This window comes from Salvelinus alpinus, chromosome 18, assembly GCF_045679555.1.
Source record: "Salvelinus alpinus chromosome 18, SLU_Salpinus.1, whole genome shotgun sequence".
Taxonomy (NCBI): Eukaryota; Metazoa; Chordata; class Actinopteri; order Salmoniformes; family Salmonidae; genus Salvelinus; species Salvelinus alpinus.
This window is the reverse complement of record NC_092103.1, coordinates 7,161,258-7,176,106: the sequence shown is the minus strand read 5'-3', so window position 1 is coordinate 7,176,106 and position 14,849 is coordinate 7,161,258. Positions and strand designations below refer to the sequence as shown.

At 42.5% G+C, this 14,849-nt stretch overlaps 1 protein-coding gene across 2 annotated transcripts in view; it reads left to right on the top strand.

The window, feature by feature from the left end:
* The window catches only part of sardh (sarcosine dehydrogenase), a 95,808-nt gene that overhangs the window by 17,846 nt on the left and 63,113 nt on the right, over positions 1 to 14,849 (top strand). For both annotated transcript variants that reach the window (XM_071349891.1, XM_071349890.1), the window contains exons 8-9: positions 6,451 to 6,555; positions 9,085 to 9,214. In XM_071349891.1, coding sequence (XP_071205992.1) covers positions 6,451 to 6,555; positions 9,085 to 9,214 — 235 coding nt within the window. The remainder of the gene's footprint in view (positions 1 to 6,450; positions 6,556 to 9,084; positions 9,215 to 14,849) is intronic.

Genomic DNA, 14,849 nt, shown 5'->3' with positions numbered 1-14,849 from the left:
ATTATTATTTGTGCCCTGTTCCTAATAAGAGCTCTTTGTCACTTCCCAAGAGCTGGGTGACAAACTCACACTCATTCTTATGTTTAATAAATCTATTGTGTGTGTGTGGCAGGCTTACAATGATGGCAAAAAACAACATTTGAGAGTGAGCTGACCCTGGTGCTAGAGGGGGTACGCAGCTGGAGGTTGAATGTTTTGAAGGGGTACGGGACTATAAAAAGATTAGGAACCACTGGTGTAGAGAACTGAGTCAAAGATGGTTTATTATGAAGATTCCTAGAAATTGCTTCTCCAATAGAAATCCCCGATCACGCTTGTAGGCGATGTCAAGGCCACGTTAGATAGCCAACCTCATGAGCAGAAACATGCTCAGTCATGCCCAACTGAGCATGTAAACTCAGCAACAAAAAACATCCTCTCACTGTCAACTGTGTTTATTTTCAGCAAACCTAACATGTGGAAATATTTGTATGAACAAGATTCAACAACTCAGGCATAAACTGAACAAGTTCCACAGACATGTGACTAACAGAAATTGAATAATGTGTCCCTGAACAAGGGGGGGGTCAAAATCAAAAGTAACAGTCAGTATCTGGTGTGGCCACCACTTGCATTAAGTACTGCAGTGCATCTCCTCCTTGTGGACTGCACCAGATTTGCCTGTTCTTGCTGTGAGACGTTACCCTACTCTTCCACCAAGGCACCTGTAAGTTCCCAGACATTTCTGGAGGGAATGGCCCTAGCCCTCACCTTCCAATCCAACAGGTCCTAGATGTGCTCAATGGGATTGAGATCCGGGCTCTTCGCTGGCCATGGCAGAATACTGATATTCCTGTCTTGCAGGAAATCATGCACAGAACAATCAGAATGGCTGGTGGCATTGTCATGTCAGGATGAGCCTGCAGGAAGGGTACCACATGAGGGAAGAGGATGTCTTCCCTGTAACGGTGTGCTGTGACACACCGCCCCAGACCATGACGGACCCTCCACCTCCAAATTGATCCTGCTCCAGAGTACAGGCCTCGGTGTAACGCTCATTCCTTCGATGATAAACGCGAATCCGACCATCACCCCTGGTGGGACAACCGCGACTCGTCAGTGAAGAGCACTTTTTGCCAGTCCTGTCTGGTCCAGCGACGGTGGGTAATGTGCCCATATGCAACGTTGTTGCCGGTGATGTCTGGTGAGGACCTGTTTTACAACAGGCCTACAAGCCCTCAGTCCAGCCTCTCTCAGCCTATTGCTGACAGGCTGAGCACTGATGGAGGGATTGTGCGTTCCTGGTGTAACTCGGGCAGTTGTTGTTGCCATCCTGTACTTGTCCCGCAGGTGTGATGTTCAGATGTACCGATCCTGTGCTGGTGTTACACGTGGTCAGCCACTGCGAAGACAATCAGCTGTCCGTCCTGTCTCCCTGTAGCGCTTTCTTAGGCGTCTCACAGTATGGACATTGCAATTTATTGCCCTGGCCACATCTGCAGTCTTCATGCCTCCTTGCAGCATGCCATAATGTACGTTCACGCAGATGAGCAGGGACCCTGGGCATCTTTCTTTTGGTGTTTTTCCAGAGTCAGTAGAAAGACCTCTTTAGTGTCCTAAGTTTTCATAACTACCGTCTGTAAACTGTTAGTCTCTTAACGACCGTTCCACATGTGCATGTTCATTAATTGTTTATGGTTCATTGAACTAGCATGGGAAACGGTGTTTAAACCCTTTACAATGAAGATCTGTGAAGTTATTTGGATTTTTACAAATTATCTTTGAAAGACAGGGTCTTGAAAAAGGGACGTTTATTTTTTTGCTGAGTTTATATGCTGTCAAATTAAAGGCACTCCTATATAAAGTTGTTTTTTGATTAAATTGTTTACCTGTCAGTAGAAAAATATATGGCAAATAGATATCAAAACTGGATGGTGTTAACCGAGTGGCGCAGCGGTCTAAGGCACTGCATCTCAGTGCTTGAGGCGTCAATACAGAGACCCAATACAGACAATCCAGGATGTGTCAGAACCGCCCGTGATCAGGAGTCCAATAGGGCAGCGCACAATACCCTGTGTCGTCCGGGTTTGGCCGGTGTAGAACTGTCATTGTAAATAAGAATTTGTTCTTAATTGACTAGTTAAATAAAAAAAGAAAATGATAGATGGGAGGGGTTGAGTGGAGCTGAAGGGTGGGATTAAAAACAACAAAATGACTATACTTTGTGTCTGTAAAATATATATATATATATATATATATAGTATGTATGAGTTGGAAGTAGAAGCCTAAGTGTTATAGTTTATTAGTATACTCCAATTAGGGGAGGGGTGGTAGGGTTAGGGGAAAATGTGTGCATAGAGTACCAGTCAAAAGTTTGGACACACCTACTCATTCAAGGGTTTTACTTTTATTTTTTACTATTTTCTACATTGTAGAATAATAGTGAAGACATCAAAACAATTAAATAACACAACAAAAGAAGTGTTAAACAAATCAAAATATATTTGTTATTTTAGATTCTTCAAAGTAACCTCCCTTTGCCTTGATGGCAGCTTTGCACACTCTTGGCATTCTCTCAACCAGCTTCATGAGGTAGTCACCTGGAATGCATTTCAAGTAACAGGTGTGCCTTGGTAAAAGTTAATTTGGGGAATTTCTTTCCTTCTTAATACGTTTGAGCCAATCAGTTGTGTTGTGACAAGGTAGGGGTGGTATACAGAAGATTTGTTAAGACCAAGTCCATATTATGAACTGCTCAAATAAGCAAAGAGAAGTGACAGTCCATAATTACTTTAAAACATAGTCAGTCAATGCTGAAAATGTAGAACTTTTTAACGTTTTTTCAAGTGCAGTCGCAAAAACCATCAAGCGCTATGATGATACTGGCTCTCATGAGAACCGCCACAGGAGAGGAAGACCCAGAGTTACTTTTGCATCAGAGGATAAGTTCATTAGAGTTACCAGCCTCAGAAATTGCAGCCCAAATAAATGCTTCACAGAGTTCAAGTAACAGACACATCTCAACATCAACTGTTCAGAGAGACTGCGTGAATCAGGCCTTCATGGTCTAATTGCTGCAAAGAAACCACTACTAAAGGACACCAATGAGAAGAAGAGACTTGCATGGGCCAAGAAACATGAGCAATGGACATTAGACCCGTGGAAATGTGCGATTTTTGGTTCCAACCACCATGTCTTTGTGAGACGCTGAGTAGGTGAACGGATTATCTCTGCATGTGTGGTTCCCACCGTGAAGCATGGAGAAGGAGGTTTGATGGTGACACTGTCAGTGATTTATATAGAATTCAAGGCACACTTAACCAGCATGGCTACCACATCAGTTTGCAGTGATACGCCATCCCATCTGGTTTGCGCTCAGTGGGACTATCATTTGTTTTTCAACCGGACAATGACCCAACACACCTCCAGGTTGTGTAAGGGCTATTTGACCAAGAATGAGAGTGATGGAGTGCTGCATCAGATGACCTGACCTCCACAATCACCCGACCTCAACCCAATTGAGATGGTTTGGAATGAAGGAAAAGCAGCCAAGTGCTCAGCATTTGTGGGAACACCTACAAGACTGATGGAAAATTATTCCTCGTGAAGCTGGTTGAGAGAATGCCAAGTGTGCAAAGCTCTTCAAGGCAAAGGGTGGCTACTTTGAAAAAAAACAAATCAAAATATAATTTTAGATAACACTTTTGGGGTTACTACATGATTCCATATGTGTTATTTCATAGTTTTGATGTCTTCACTATTATTCTACAATGTAAAATAAAGTATAACCCTAGACTGAATAGGTGGCCAAACTTTTGACTGGTACTCTATTTGACATGTTTATCATAATTGAGTAATAATTAATTGGAGTTGGCCGAATACGACAAATACAAATCATGACAAAAACAAAGTGATTAACCAGTCATAACTAGCCAATGTCAATGCAGATTACACAGTAAGCAACCAATCGATTAAACACAGGATATGACATCATGGAACACCCTGCTTCTTCGCTTCTAGAAACTTTTTAAAAACACATTAACAAACTTTAAGACTCCATATTGTTTCATCTGTAGGTGCTACAAAAATTGGTGTCATATGAAGCTTTACTGCTTTCTCTATAATATGAGTAGTATTTTGATTTCAATAATATAAACATGAATATTGAAAATATTTTTTTTTACATTTGGGCAAAAAAGAAATCTATGTTGCTGAACATAATATAAAATCTACTGACAGAATGGGATCTCTGCTAGTTTTGTTTTATACAAATAAATTGGCATAGACAATTTAACCAATCACAGCCCTCCTTTTACTTGTATCATTGAACATACTGCAAATCACCAGCAAAGTGGGACCATTTTTGAATCAATTTTCATATTCACTCTGTTGGTAATGCTTGGTGTGGATGTTTTGCATCTTTGCCTGTAACTTTGCACCTTTTTGATGTAAATGTTTTGAGGACTGGGTTTTGCGCAGAGAAAGGGACAACAACTCTTATAATTATAACTATTGAATCCTGCAAGATATTGTTTTTAATTATACAAATACCTTTTTTGGCAAAGCGGAGATGTTGGAAATGTTTTTGCCCATGCTACATACAGGTATCTATATTGGTCCGCTAATACTAGTAAAAGCCCAGTGCACTACTTTTGATTATTTAACCCTCACAATGGTGGTAAAAGTGGTCAATTGTCATACTTGAGTAAAAGTAAAGATGCCTTAATAGGAAATGACTCAAGTAAAAGTTACCCAGTAAAATACTATTTGAGTCAAAGTATTTGGTGTTAAATATACTTATGTGTCAAAAGTAAATGGAATTGCTCAAATGTACTTAAGTATCAAAAGAAAAAGTATAAATAACTTAATTCCTTATATTAGGTAAACCAGATGGCACAATTTGTTATTTTTTTATTGACGGATAGCCAGGGGCACCCCAACACAGACATAATTTACAAACAAAGCATTTGTGTTTAGTGAGTCCTCCAGATCAGAGGCAGTAGGGATGAGCAGGGATGTTCTCTTGATAAGTGTGTGTGAATTGGACCATTTTCCTGTCAAAATGTAACAAGTACTTTTGGGTGTCAGAGAAAATGTAAGGAGTAAAAAGTACATTATTTTCTTTACGAATGTAGTGAAGTGAAAGTTGCCAAAAATATAAATGGTAATATAAAGTAAAGATACCCCTCAAAGTAGTACTTTAAAGTAATTTTTACTTAAGTACTTTACACCTCAGCACACCTACTTCCTGCGGCTATGGGCCTGGGTAAGGCCAATATGTCATAAATATGCCAATTTACTATAAAATATTCATCATTATGCTTTTAGATACAAAGGTCAAATATATGTCAACAATCCTTCCTCCAAAGGACTTACTGTAAATCATATTGATCTGTTCTACACACACACCAGTCTTATCACGTGAAGCTAAAGACGGGCCTTAGTCAGCAAAGAGAAGAGAAGCCCAACTGTTGTATGTGTGTCCTCCAGTAACTTTCAACACTGTTCTCCATATCGTTTAAACAGGACAGGAACTCATTGGGACAAAATAGTCCCACGAAGGTCAATGTGTTTGCAAAAATGTGCTGCAAAAATGTATCGGAAAACATGGGTCAGCATTTCAACTGGTATTAATTCACAGTTAGCTTGATATATATATTTATACTGTCTATACCATGCGTTCATATATTTCTATTTTCTGCTTGTCGGTTCAGTCTCCGTCTTGTTTATTTTATTTTGATCATAGTTGTAATTTATTTTATGGCTAAACTTCCAAGTGCATTGGAATGGCAGACTTGGCTACAGCAAATTGGCCAACGAGTGGACTTTTGGGCAGTTTTGTAGCGTTTTTCATCTGCGTTATGTTTTGCTCCGGTATCCATGGAGACCAAACTGCCACTAGTCAGCCAACCAGTGATTGTGAACCTTCTGCCTACTAGTGGGTTAGTAGTGACCTGATGACTGTTCTCTATTGTATAGACTGATTGGGTTCTGCATGGGGAGAGAGAGGCTAGCTAGCTACTTCTATCGTCGATTAGGGACGATGAGGACCATTTCCAGACCATAGTCAGTACAGGGGAAGAGTGCGGCAGATGCTCACATGGACGGGCATGCCGCTGCTCCTCTCTACGGACGGGGCGTGTCTTTTGATGAACTGTTATCGGGCAAGTCTGAGACATAACTACAAGACTGCCCAGAACGCTGTTTAGGAGCCTGATGATCGCTGATCAACTGGAGGAGGGGGGGGGAGTTCTGCTCTAGGCTAATGTTACTCATGACTATGACATGTCATCCTGTTATTTTTTGTTTTAAGCGTTAGATGTGAAACCCAAGTATGCCTAGTAGGCTAAGTCTACTGTTTTTTTTTATAGTCCTGTTTGTTATTCTGAGATGATCATTGTGCCTGTGATCTGTTAGGAGTATACCGTTTTGAAGATCTAAAGAATGTCTCTCTTCCTGCTACCCTTCTAGAACATGCCCAATGTGAGGGACCATGATGCATCCGTCTACCTCCGTCTCCAAGGTGACGCCCTCTCCGTGGGGGGTTACGAGCAGAACCCTGTCTTCTGGGACAAGGTATCGTGTGTGTTTTCACTGTGTTGACATGCTGTGAACGGGATGTCATTGGTGTTTCTGACACGGGAGGTTGGTGGCACCTTCATTGGGGAGAACGGGTTTGTAAGGGTGACTGGAGCAGAATGGGTGGAATGGTATCAAACCCATGCTTTCCAGGTGTTTGGTGCCATTCCATTTGCTCCGTTACAGCCATTTATTATGTGCCGTCCTCCCCTCAGCAGCCTCCTGTAGTTTGTGTGTATTGGTTTGCATGGTACTTGGTGTTGTATACTATACGGGTGCTTGTGTGAGTGATTGTGTATACTTTATTTAACCTCCATCTGTGAGAATCTTTATGTTTGTGTGGGTGTCCATGTGTGTTTGCTTGTATTGCGCGTGCGTTGTGAGGTGCAGTGAAGCTCGCAGAGAGGCATGCTTGCTTGTCTATGTCTCACTCTCACAGGCCAGTTAATTGCCATGCTCTGTTCCTCTGGCGTGTTCAGTGGATTGTCGTATCCGCTCCCTACTCACACAGCCCGAGGAGAAGATCCAGCAGGATGTACACAGATAAGCACAAACACACACTCATTACTTCACCAGCCGCTGAGTGTCTGTGGCTCCCTTTAACCGCACTCTTATTCTCCCTCGCTCGCTCACTTTTAGCTAGGGGTTATGCAGCCTTATGAGGTTACAACAGGACACAGATTGAGATCTGAGTGTTTGTGTTGGTCTAGCGGGAGTGTGTCGCGTTCCGTCGGTGCACACTGGCTCTGACTGGCTCGATGTCAGTATGCCCTCCTCACTCCTCTCTGTGGCGCGTGCTCAGTTGGTGTGGTCCTGTTCAGCCTGCAGGTGCCGTACTAAATGTGTTTTAGTCACACACACACACACCAGCCAGAATCACCTCTGACCCCCCCCAACTCTGAAGCCAGAGACCACATCACACAAGCCCGTTTACCGTTCACATCCAGCCAAACAATTGAACAGCGCCAAATGACCGAACACCTCAGCCGGCTAAAGGAGCGTTTTTGTCCTTTCCGCTCTGTCAGCACAAGCTTCCAAGAGTTGGAAACGAAGTGAGAAAATGAAAATGCGTTTAGTACAGAGAGAGAAGCTGTGGATCGATACGTTAGAGAAGTTCAGGAGAAAGTTGAAAGTTTTAATCTGGTGTTGTGAGCTCCCGAGGGGCCAGGCCTCGACTGGTAATGAGGGGCTGCTGTGACGGAAAATCGCTGTGTGCGTACGTGCATTCTTGCGGGAAAAGGTCACAGTTATTTGGCTGGCCCTGCAGCCTCCAACTTTTTTTCTTTTCTTTAAATCTTGATCCTCGTCTTTCTTCTCTTTACAGCATCAGTTCATCCACTGTGGCATATTCACACTGTTTCATGTGTTCAGCATTTCTCTGCTGAGTGGTCTGCATCATCTCTCTCTCTCTCGCTCTCTGTCTGTGTGACATTTGAAAGATGGGTTGAACGGTGTGTGTGTGTGCGTCTATAACTGTTCACCTATGTGCACTAAATGTTTGCGAAAGCAGCGTCTTTTGAAGATGGCACAAGTGCAGCGCACCATTGTTGTGTCCTTGGTTGGGTGTGTCCTTGGTTGGGTGTGTCCTTGGTTGGGTGTGTCCTTGGTTGGGTGTGTCCTTGGTTGGGTGTGTCCTTGGTTGGGTGTGTCCTTGCTTGGGTGTGTCCTTGCTTGGGCTGTTGTGTGTCCTTTTGTTCCCGGTAGTGCTGAACGATTTAGTGCTTTTTGAAGTCTGTTCGGTTTCTGAACAATAGTCACGGTTTTCAATTTGTGTTAATATTTTTTTTTATAAATGCATTGTTTGTTGAATGCTTTAACAACACAGAATAAAACAATAAATACAAGCCAGATGATGGTGACTGACCATGACGGCTAATCACTAATTAACCTCCATGCTTCTAAGAGAAACGATGCATTGAGCTCACAGAAGAAAATAAATAACTAAATGGAATTCAAAAAATGTGAACCGATGTCAGTCAATTAGTTGTTTAAAAAAACTAAAAATAACCTAAATGTTGGCTAATCTCTCAGCACTAGTTGCAGGTGTTAGGTTCTTATTTTTCAGAGTAAATAACCCACGGACACTAGAGAAGCTTTAACCAAATGTAATTCTTCCCAGCGGTTCTGTACAGCTGTAATTCAGACAACCCAACATTTCTCCCATCACAGATATATATATATATATCTCCCACTTAAGACATCTTCCTTCTCTCCAATCCTTACATCTTATGCTTCCACAGGAAAAGGGTAGTAAATCTTTATTGCTCCCTTCAGGGGATCTGACCTCACCTCCTGACCTCAACCCCTCCTCCTTCTAGTCCACAGATGTCCATCTGCCTCCCCTATAGCAATCCTTTGAGCTCCTTCCGTCCACCCAGCACATTCCACAGCCACTCTGTCTTTCTACAGATCTCACTCCTTAACATGCTACACGTCTGACCTTATCATGTCTTTAATATCTCAATGTTCAAAATGTCAAATCCGACACAGTAAAAACTGTTTTGGTTGCTGTCCTTTGTGTTGCAGGTGTCTGATAAGTTTGCTTTCAGCCTGTTTGACCTGGACTGGGATGTGTTCATGCAGCACATAGAGGGAGCGATCAACAGAGTCCCTGCTCTGGAGCAGACTGGCATCAAATCCACTGTCTGTGGACCAGGTATGGATATACACACACCCACTATGGTTCCCACTCCCATAACAACTCCCTCAAGTCCGTCCATTTCCAGTGCCTTTTAGAAAGTGTTCACAGCCCTTGACTTTTACCACGTTTTGTCGTGTTACAGCCTGCGTTTTTAAATGGGTTAAATTGAGATTTTGCCACTGCCTACTCACAAAACCCCACAATGTCAAAGTGGAATTATGTTTTAAGGAATTTTTACACATGAATTAAACATGAAATGCTGAAATGTCAATAAGTGTTCAACCCCTTTGTTATGGCAAGCCTAAATACGTTCAGGAGTCAAAATCTGCTTAACAAGTCACATCAGTTTCGTGGACTCAATCTGTGTGCAATAATTGTGTTTTAATAAGATGATTTTGGAATGACGACCTCGTCTCTGTGCCCCAGACATATTGCACAATTATCTGTAAGGTCCCTTAGTCGAGCAGTGAATTTAAAACAGAGTCAACCACAAAGGCAAGGGACTTTTCCAATGCCTCACAAAGAAGGGCATCTATTTGTAGATTGATGATGATGATGATGATGGTGATAATAAAGCAGACATTGAATATCCCTTTGAGCATGGTGTCGTGTCTTTGGCATCATTAAAGTGAAGACTGTTATTTTATCAAATCAATTCTCTGTAATTGTTATTATGTGATTAAACTAATCATGTAAATGTAATTAGCTAGGAAGTCGGGGCACCAAGGGAAATCTTCAGATTACAAAGTTATAATTTTCCTAATATCACTCTTCAGATATTTTAATGTCTGATCAATTAGTCTTCTAATTAATGAATTATTCTTTACCTCACGTTAGTCTCATTCCATTCATCTGCACGAACCCAGCCTTTACTATGAATCATCCATACATCAATTGTCTTAATCATTTATTTACTAACTAAATAATCACAGAAATGCATAAACAAACAACACCGTAGATATGGTTACAATGAAATGATAGGGGAGGTTCCCTAGTGGGCTAAGCCGATATGACGGCTTGGTGGACAAAGGGCAGTGGGTGTGGACTGAGGGAAAGACAAAATGAGTCACTACAGTTGATAATTATATTAATTGAAATGCTACTCCTTTGCACATAGATGTTTCGGCGATTGTCTGTCTTCGCATCCCAGGTTGACAATTTCTAGCTGTAGACTAATAGTTAGTATCTAAGATTTGCTCTTATTCTGTCGGGATCGATAGTCTCAGAGTTGAACCATTTCCCGCCGTGTAGCCAATGCTCTACGTGGTATGGCTAGGAATTCAACAACAATTACAACATTAGTTGATACTGAGGTTTTTGTGGTCTGAACTCATCCTGCGCCCCCTCGGTGTCCATCGAGGTACGCGTGGTCTGAAGAGGATTTCTTCAGGAGGGTTTTTTATTCGTAACAGTAGAAAAGGGCTGTTCCATGATGCCAGATCATGTCTGTGCTCATGGGGGCGGGCCAATGACTTGGTTCAACTTTAAAGGGAATACAATTCTCTTTCATGAAAGGTTTAACATCACCTTACATCATTTCACAAATAGTTTCATCTTTACTCATTCATTTTATACAAGAATTAGATGCAAACCCCATAATTGAGAAATGTACATATTCAGAGATAGTCATGTCCTCTCTGAGGTCAGCAAATGAAACACTCTTGTCATACCCGTCCCACGGACCATTCCCACCTTCTCACAAGTGGACATTTTGTATCAAATCGTCTTTTGTGGATTTAGGAGTTCGCCATGTGAAATAAATTGTTCTCTCTGTATCTCTTTCTGCATGGCCAGGGGGAGAGTCTCCTCCCAGGAATTTATGACCTGAGATAACAGAACCTGGGTGTAGGAGGGAGAGAGGGGGAAGCCACTAGCTATACCCAAAGAGGGCCTTGTCATGACAATGGTGAAGTTATTAATTACACTTTGGTTGGTGTATCAATGCATCCAGTCACTACAAAGATACAGATGTCCTTCCTAACTCAGTTGCCGGAGAGGAAGGAAACCGCTCAGGGATTTCACTGTAAAACAGACACTGGGAGACAAATTCACCTGTCAGCAGGACAATAACCTAAAACACAAGGCCAAATACAGTTCATTCTAAAAGTGTTCAGACCCCTTTTCCACATTTTGTTACGTTACAGCCTTTTTCTAAAGTTGATTTAAATATATTATTTTCCTCATCAATCTACACACAATACCCCATAATGACAGTGAAAACAGGTTTTTAGAAATGTTTTCATATAAAAAAACAAGTACCTTATTTACATAATTATTCAGACCCTTCGTTATGAGACTCGAAATTGAGCTCCGATGCATGCTGTTTACTTTGATCATCCTTGATGTTTCTACAACTTGATTGGAGTCCACCTGTGGTAAATTAAATTGATTGGACATGATTTGGAAGGGCACACACCTGTCTAAGGTCCCACAGTTGACAGTGCATGTCAGAGCAAAACCAAGCCATGAGGTTGAAGGAATTGTCCGTAGAGCTCCGAGACGACAGGATTGTGTCGAGGCACAGATCTGGGGAAGGGTACCAAAACGTGTCTGCAGCATTGAAGGTCCCCAAGAACACAGTGGCCTCCAGTCTTAAATGGAAGAAGTTTGGAACCACCAAGACTCTTCCTAGAGCTGGCCGCCTGGCCAAACTGGGCAATCGGGGGAGAAGGGCCTTGGTCAGGGAGGTTCCCAATAACCCGATGGTCACTCTGACAGAGCTCCAGAGTTCCTCTGTGGAGATGGGAGAAACTTCCAGAAGGACAAGAAACTCTGCAGCACTCCACCAATCAGGCCTTTATGGTAGAGTGGCCAGACGGAAGCCACTTATCAGCGGCAGGTACTGGGAGACTAGTCAGGATCGACAGAAAGGTGAACGGAGCAAAGTACAGAGATCTTTGATGAAAACCCGCTCCAGAGTGCTCAGGTCATCATACTGGGGCAAAGTTCACCTTCCAACAGGACAATGACCCTAAGCACACAGCCAAGACAACGCAGGAGTGGCTTTGGGACAAGTCCTTGAGTGGCCCCACCAGAGCCCAGACTGGAACCCAATCAACCATCTCTGAAGAGACTTAAATAGCTGTGCAGCTACGCTCCCCATCCAACCTGACAGAGCTTGAGGATCTGCAGAGAAGAACGGGAGAAGCTCCACAAATACAGGTGAGCCAAGCTTGTAGCGTCATTCCCAAAAAGATTTGAGGCTGTAATCGCTGCCAAAGATGCTTCAACAAAGTACTGAGTAAAGGTCTGAATACTTACGTAAATGTCATATTTCCCTTCTTTTTTTTATTTTATACATTTGCAAAAAATGATTATGGTGTTGTCTAGGTTGATGAAGGGGGGGAAACAATTGAATCAATTTTAGAAGAACGCTGTAACGTAACAAAATGTGGAAAAAGTCGAGGTTTAAACACTTTCCGAATGCACTGTATACACTGGAGTTACTTACCAAGACGACATTAACTAGGCCACTCGGGAACATTCAAAGTTTTGACTAAAATCGGCTTGAAAATCTATGGCAAGACTTGAAAATAGCTATCTAGCAATGACAACCAAGTTGACAGAGCTTGACAGATTAAAAAAATAATAATGTGCAAATGTTTTACAATCCAGATGTGCAAAGCTCTTCGACTTACCCAGAAAGACTCACAGCTGTAATCACTGCAGAGGTGATTTATAATATGTATTTCCTCAGGGGTGTGAATAATTATGTAAACAAGATTTCTGCATTTCATTTTCAATCGATTTGAACAAAAAGTACAATTTGAATACATTTCATTCAGGCTGTAACGCAACAAAATGTGCATTTCTGAAGGCACTGTATTACAATGCAGACACTCCTAAAAGACACAATTCTTTGCTGTACAACATTCTTTCACACACAATTACAAACACCGACAGACATCAATACTCATTTAATATATAAGTCCTCCACAGATATACAGATATTTTCCACATCTCTCTATCATTTAACCCCCCCCCCTACAGTTTATATGATTTGTCTGCGTCCATTCATTCTGTGCTGTGGCAGCCAACCCCATCTGTCATTTTTATTCCTCATCTCTGTGGCTTCTCATTTGGATCAGTGTTGAACTTTTACCATAGTCTGGTGACTTGGGGCAAACTGCATCTGAACTGATCGAGGTTGGTTTCTCTGAGACTGGAGGATATCACTGGTCCAGGCCCGTTGCCTGTGAGAGGCTTGAGTCTATGGACTCTGTGACTCCAGGGAATACTGTCTGATATGAGAGCTGACAGGTGTGAAACGTTGTGACTTTCTCTTTTGGGAATTGAGGTGACAGACTGGTAAGAGACTGACTGTCTGGTGGTCTCACACTAGTGGTAGACAGGGTCTCCGGGCATGCGCACTCACACTTAAGTTCCCGTGTTGTCTGGGTGGTCTGTCTGCTTGTCTCTCTTTCGCTCCGTCCTTCTGTATTTCTGTCAGTGGTTGGATTGAATTGATGGTGACCGGTGTTTAATTAGCATCTGTTAGAATCATGCTGGTTCGTTAACTTTCATCTGCCTGGTCCTGACTCACTGGAAATGGAGATGATGAGAGGATGCTAGCAGATACCCATAGACTTCGTCGTTGCGCTAATGCTAGTTAGCATTGGTTTTCTGAAACGGCCTCAATGCCGTTGTACTGGACAGAGACATAAAAATTGTATCCACAAGTTCATCTGACTCTGGGAAGTAGATAAAGGGCCTCATTGTCAAAATCCCGAAGTATCCCTTTCAAATGTTTTTAACGTTTAAACATTCACTCCCCTAGTCTGTATTCACATGCACTCCTTGTGGACCTCCGCATCTTAGACTACACAACTGCTGAGTTTGTGTGCGTGCGCCCATTAATACGCTCGTGTGTAGCACGCGTGCGTTTTTTTATGTGCCTCCTAATGTATGTACAAATGTACGTTATGTTTTTAAGACGGCGTGGCTGCTAACTCCCCAGTGAGAGGGTTGTGTGTCTCACCACCACAAAACAAACGCCAGCCTGTTATCTCTGTGTGCGTTTCTGTTTCTTAGTGGCGAATGAGTGCCTTTATAAGCACTTACTCGTCTCCCTAGAGGCCAGTGTAGATGTGAAGCGACGCCTACCTCCAGACTTGATTCTACAATCAGCACGTGTTTCTTTTTCATTAAGGGTCCAAGTGAAATCTGACCTTGTTGGAAGCCCAAAAACGACGAGTAGAGCAATGAGTGGCAAAGTCACTGATTTGGTACGGTACCTTAGTTTGAGGAGCTGTGCATAAGCTGCGACGCTTTTCTGCCTTGTTCTGTTCTGCGAGACTCCCTACTTATTGGAGAGGAGAGCTCCGGGTGCTCTCGTACCTCATTACTTATCCCTCGTGTGTAATAATGGCAAAGGTGTGTTCAGATCTCCCGTCTGCCGCCCCTCTCTCTTTCCTTACCCTCTTAATGTTCTCTCTCCCTCACTCTCACTTTTGATTTGATCCCTCACTCACGTGGTAAGATGGAGGCCATAGAGTAGCGTTTGGCTCAACTAGCAGAGTGGAGAAGACATGTTTTGGGGTGGTAATACTAAATTGTAATTAGATGGAAAAATGCCTCCGCATTGTGACTGGATTAGACTCCCGAGACGGTAGATATTCACGCAGTGGTGGCCAGAGCCATTCAGTACCAG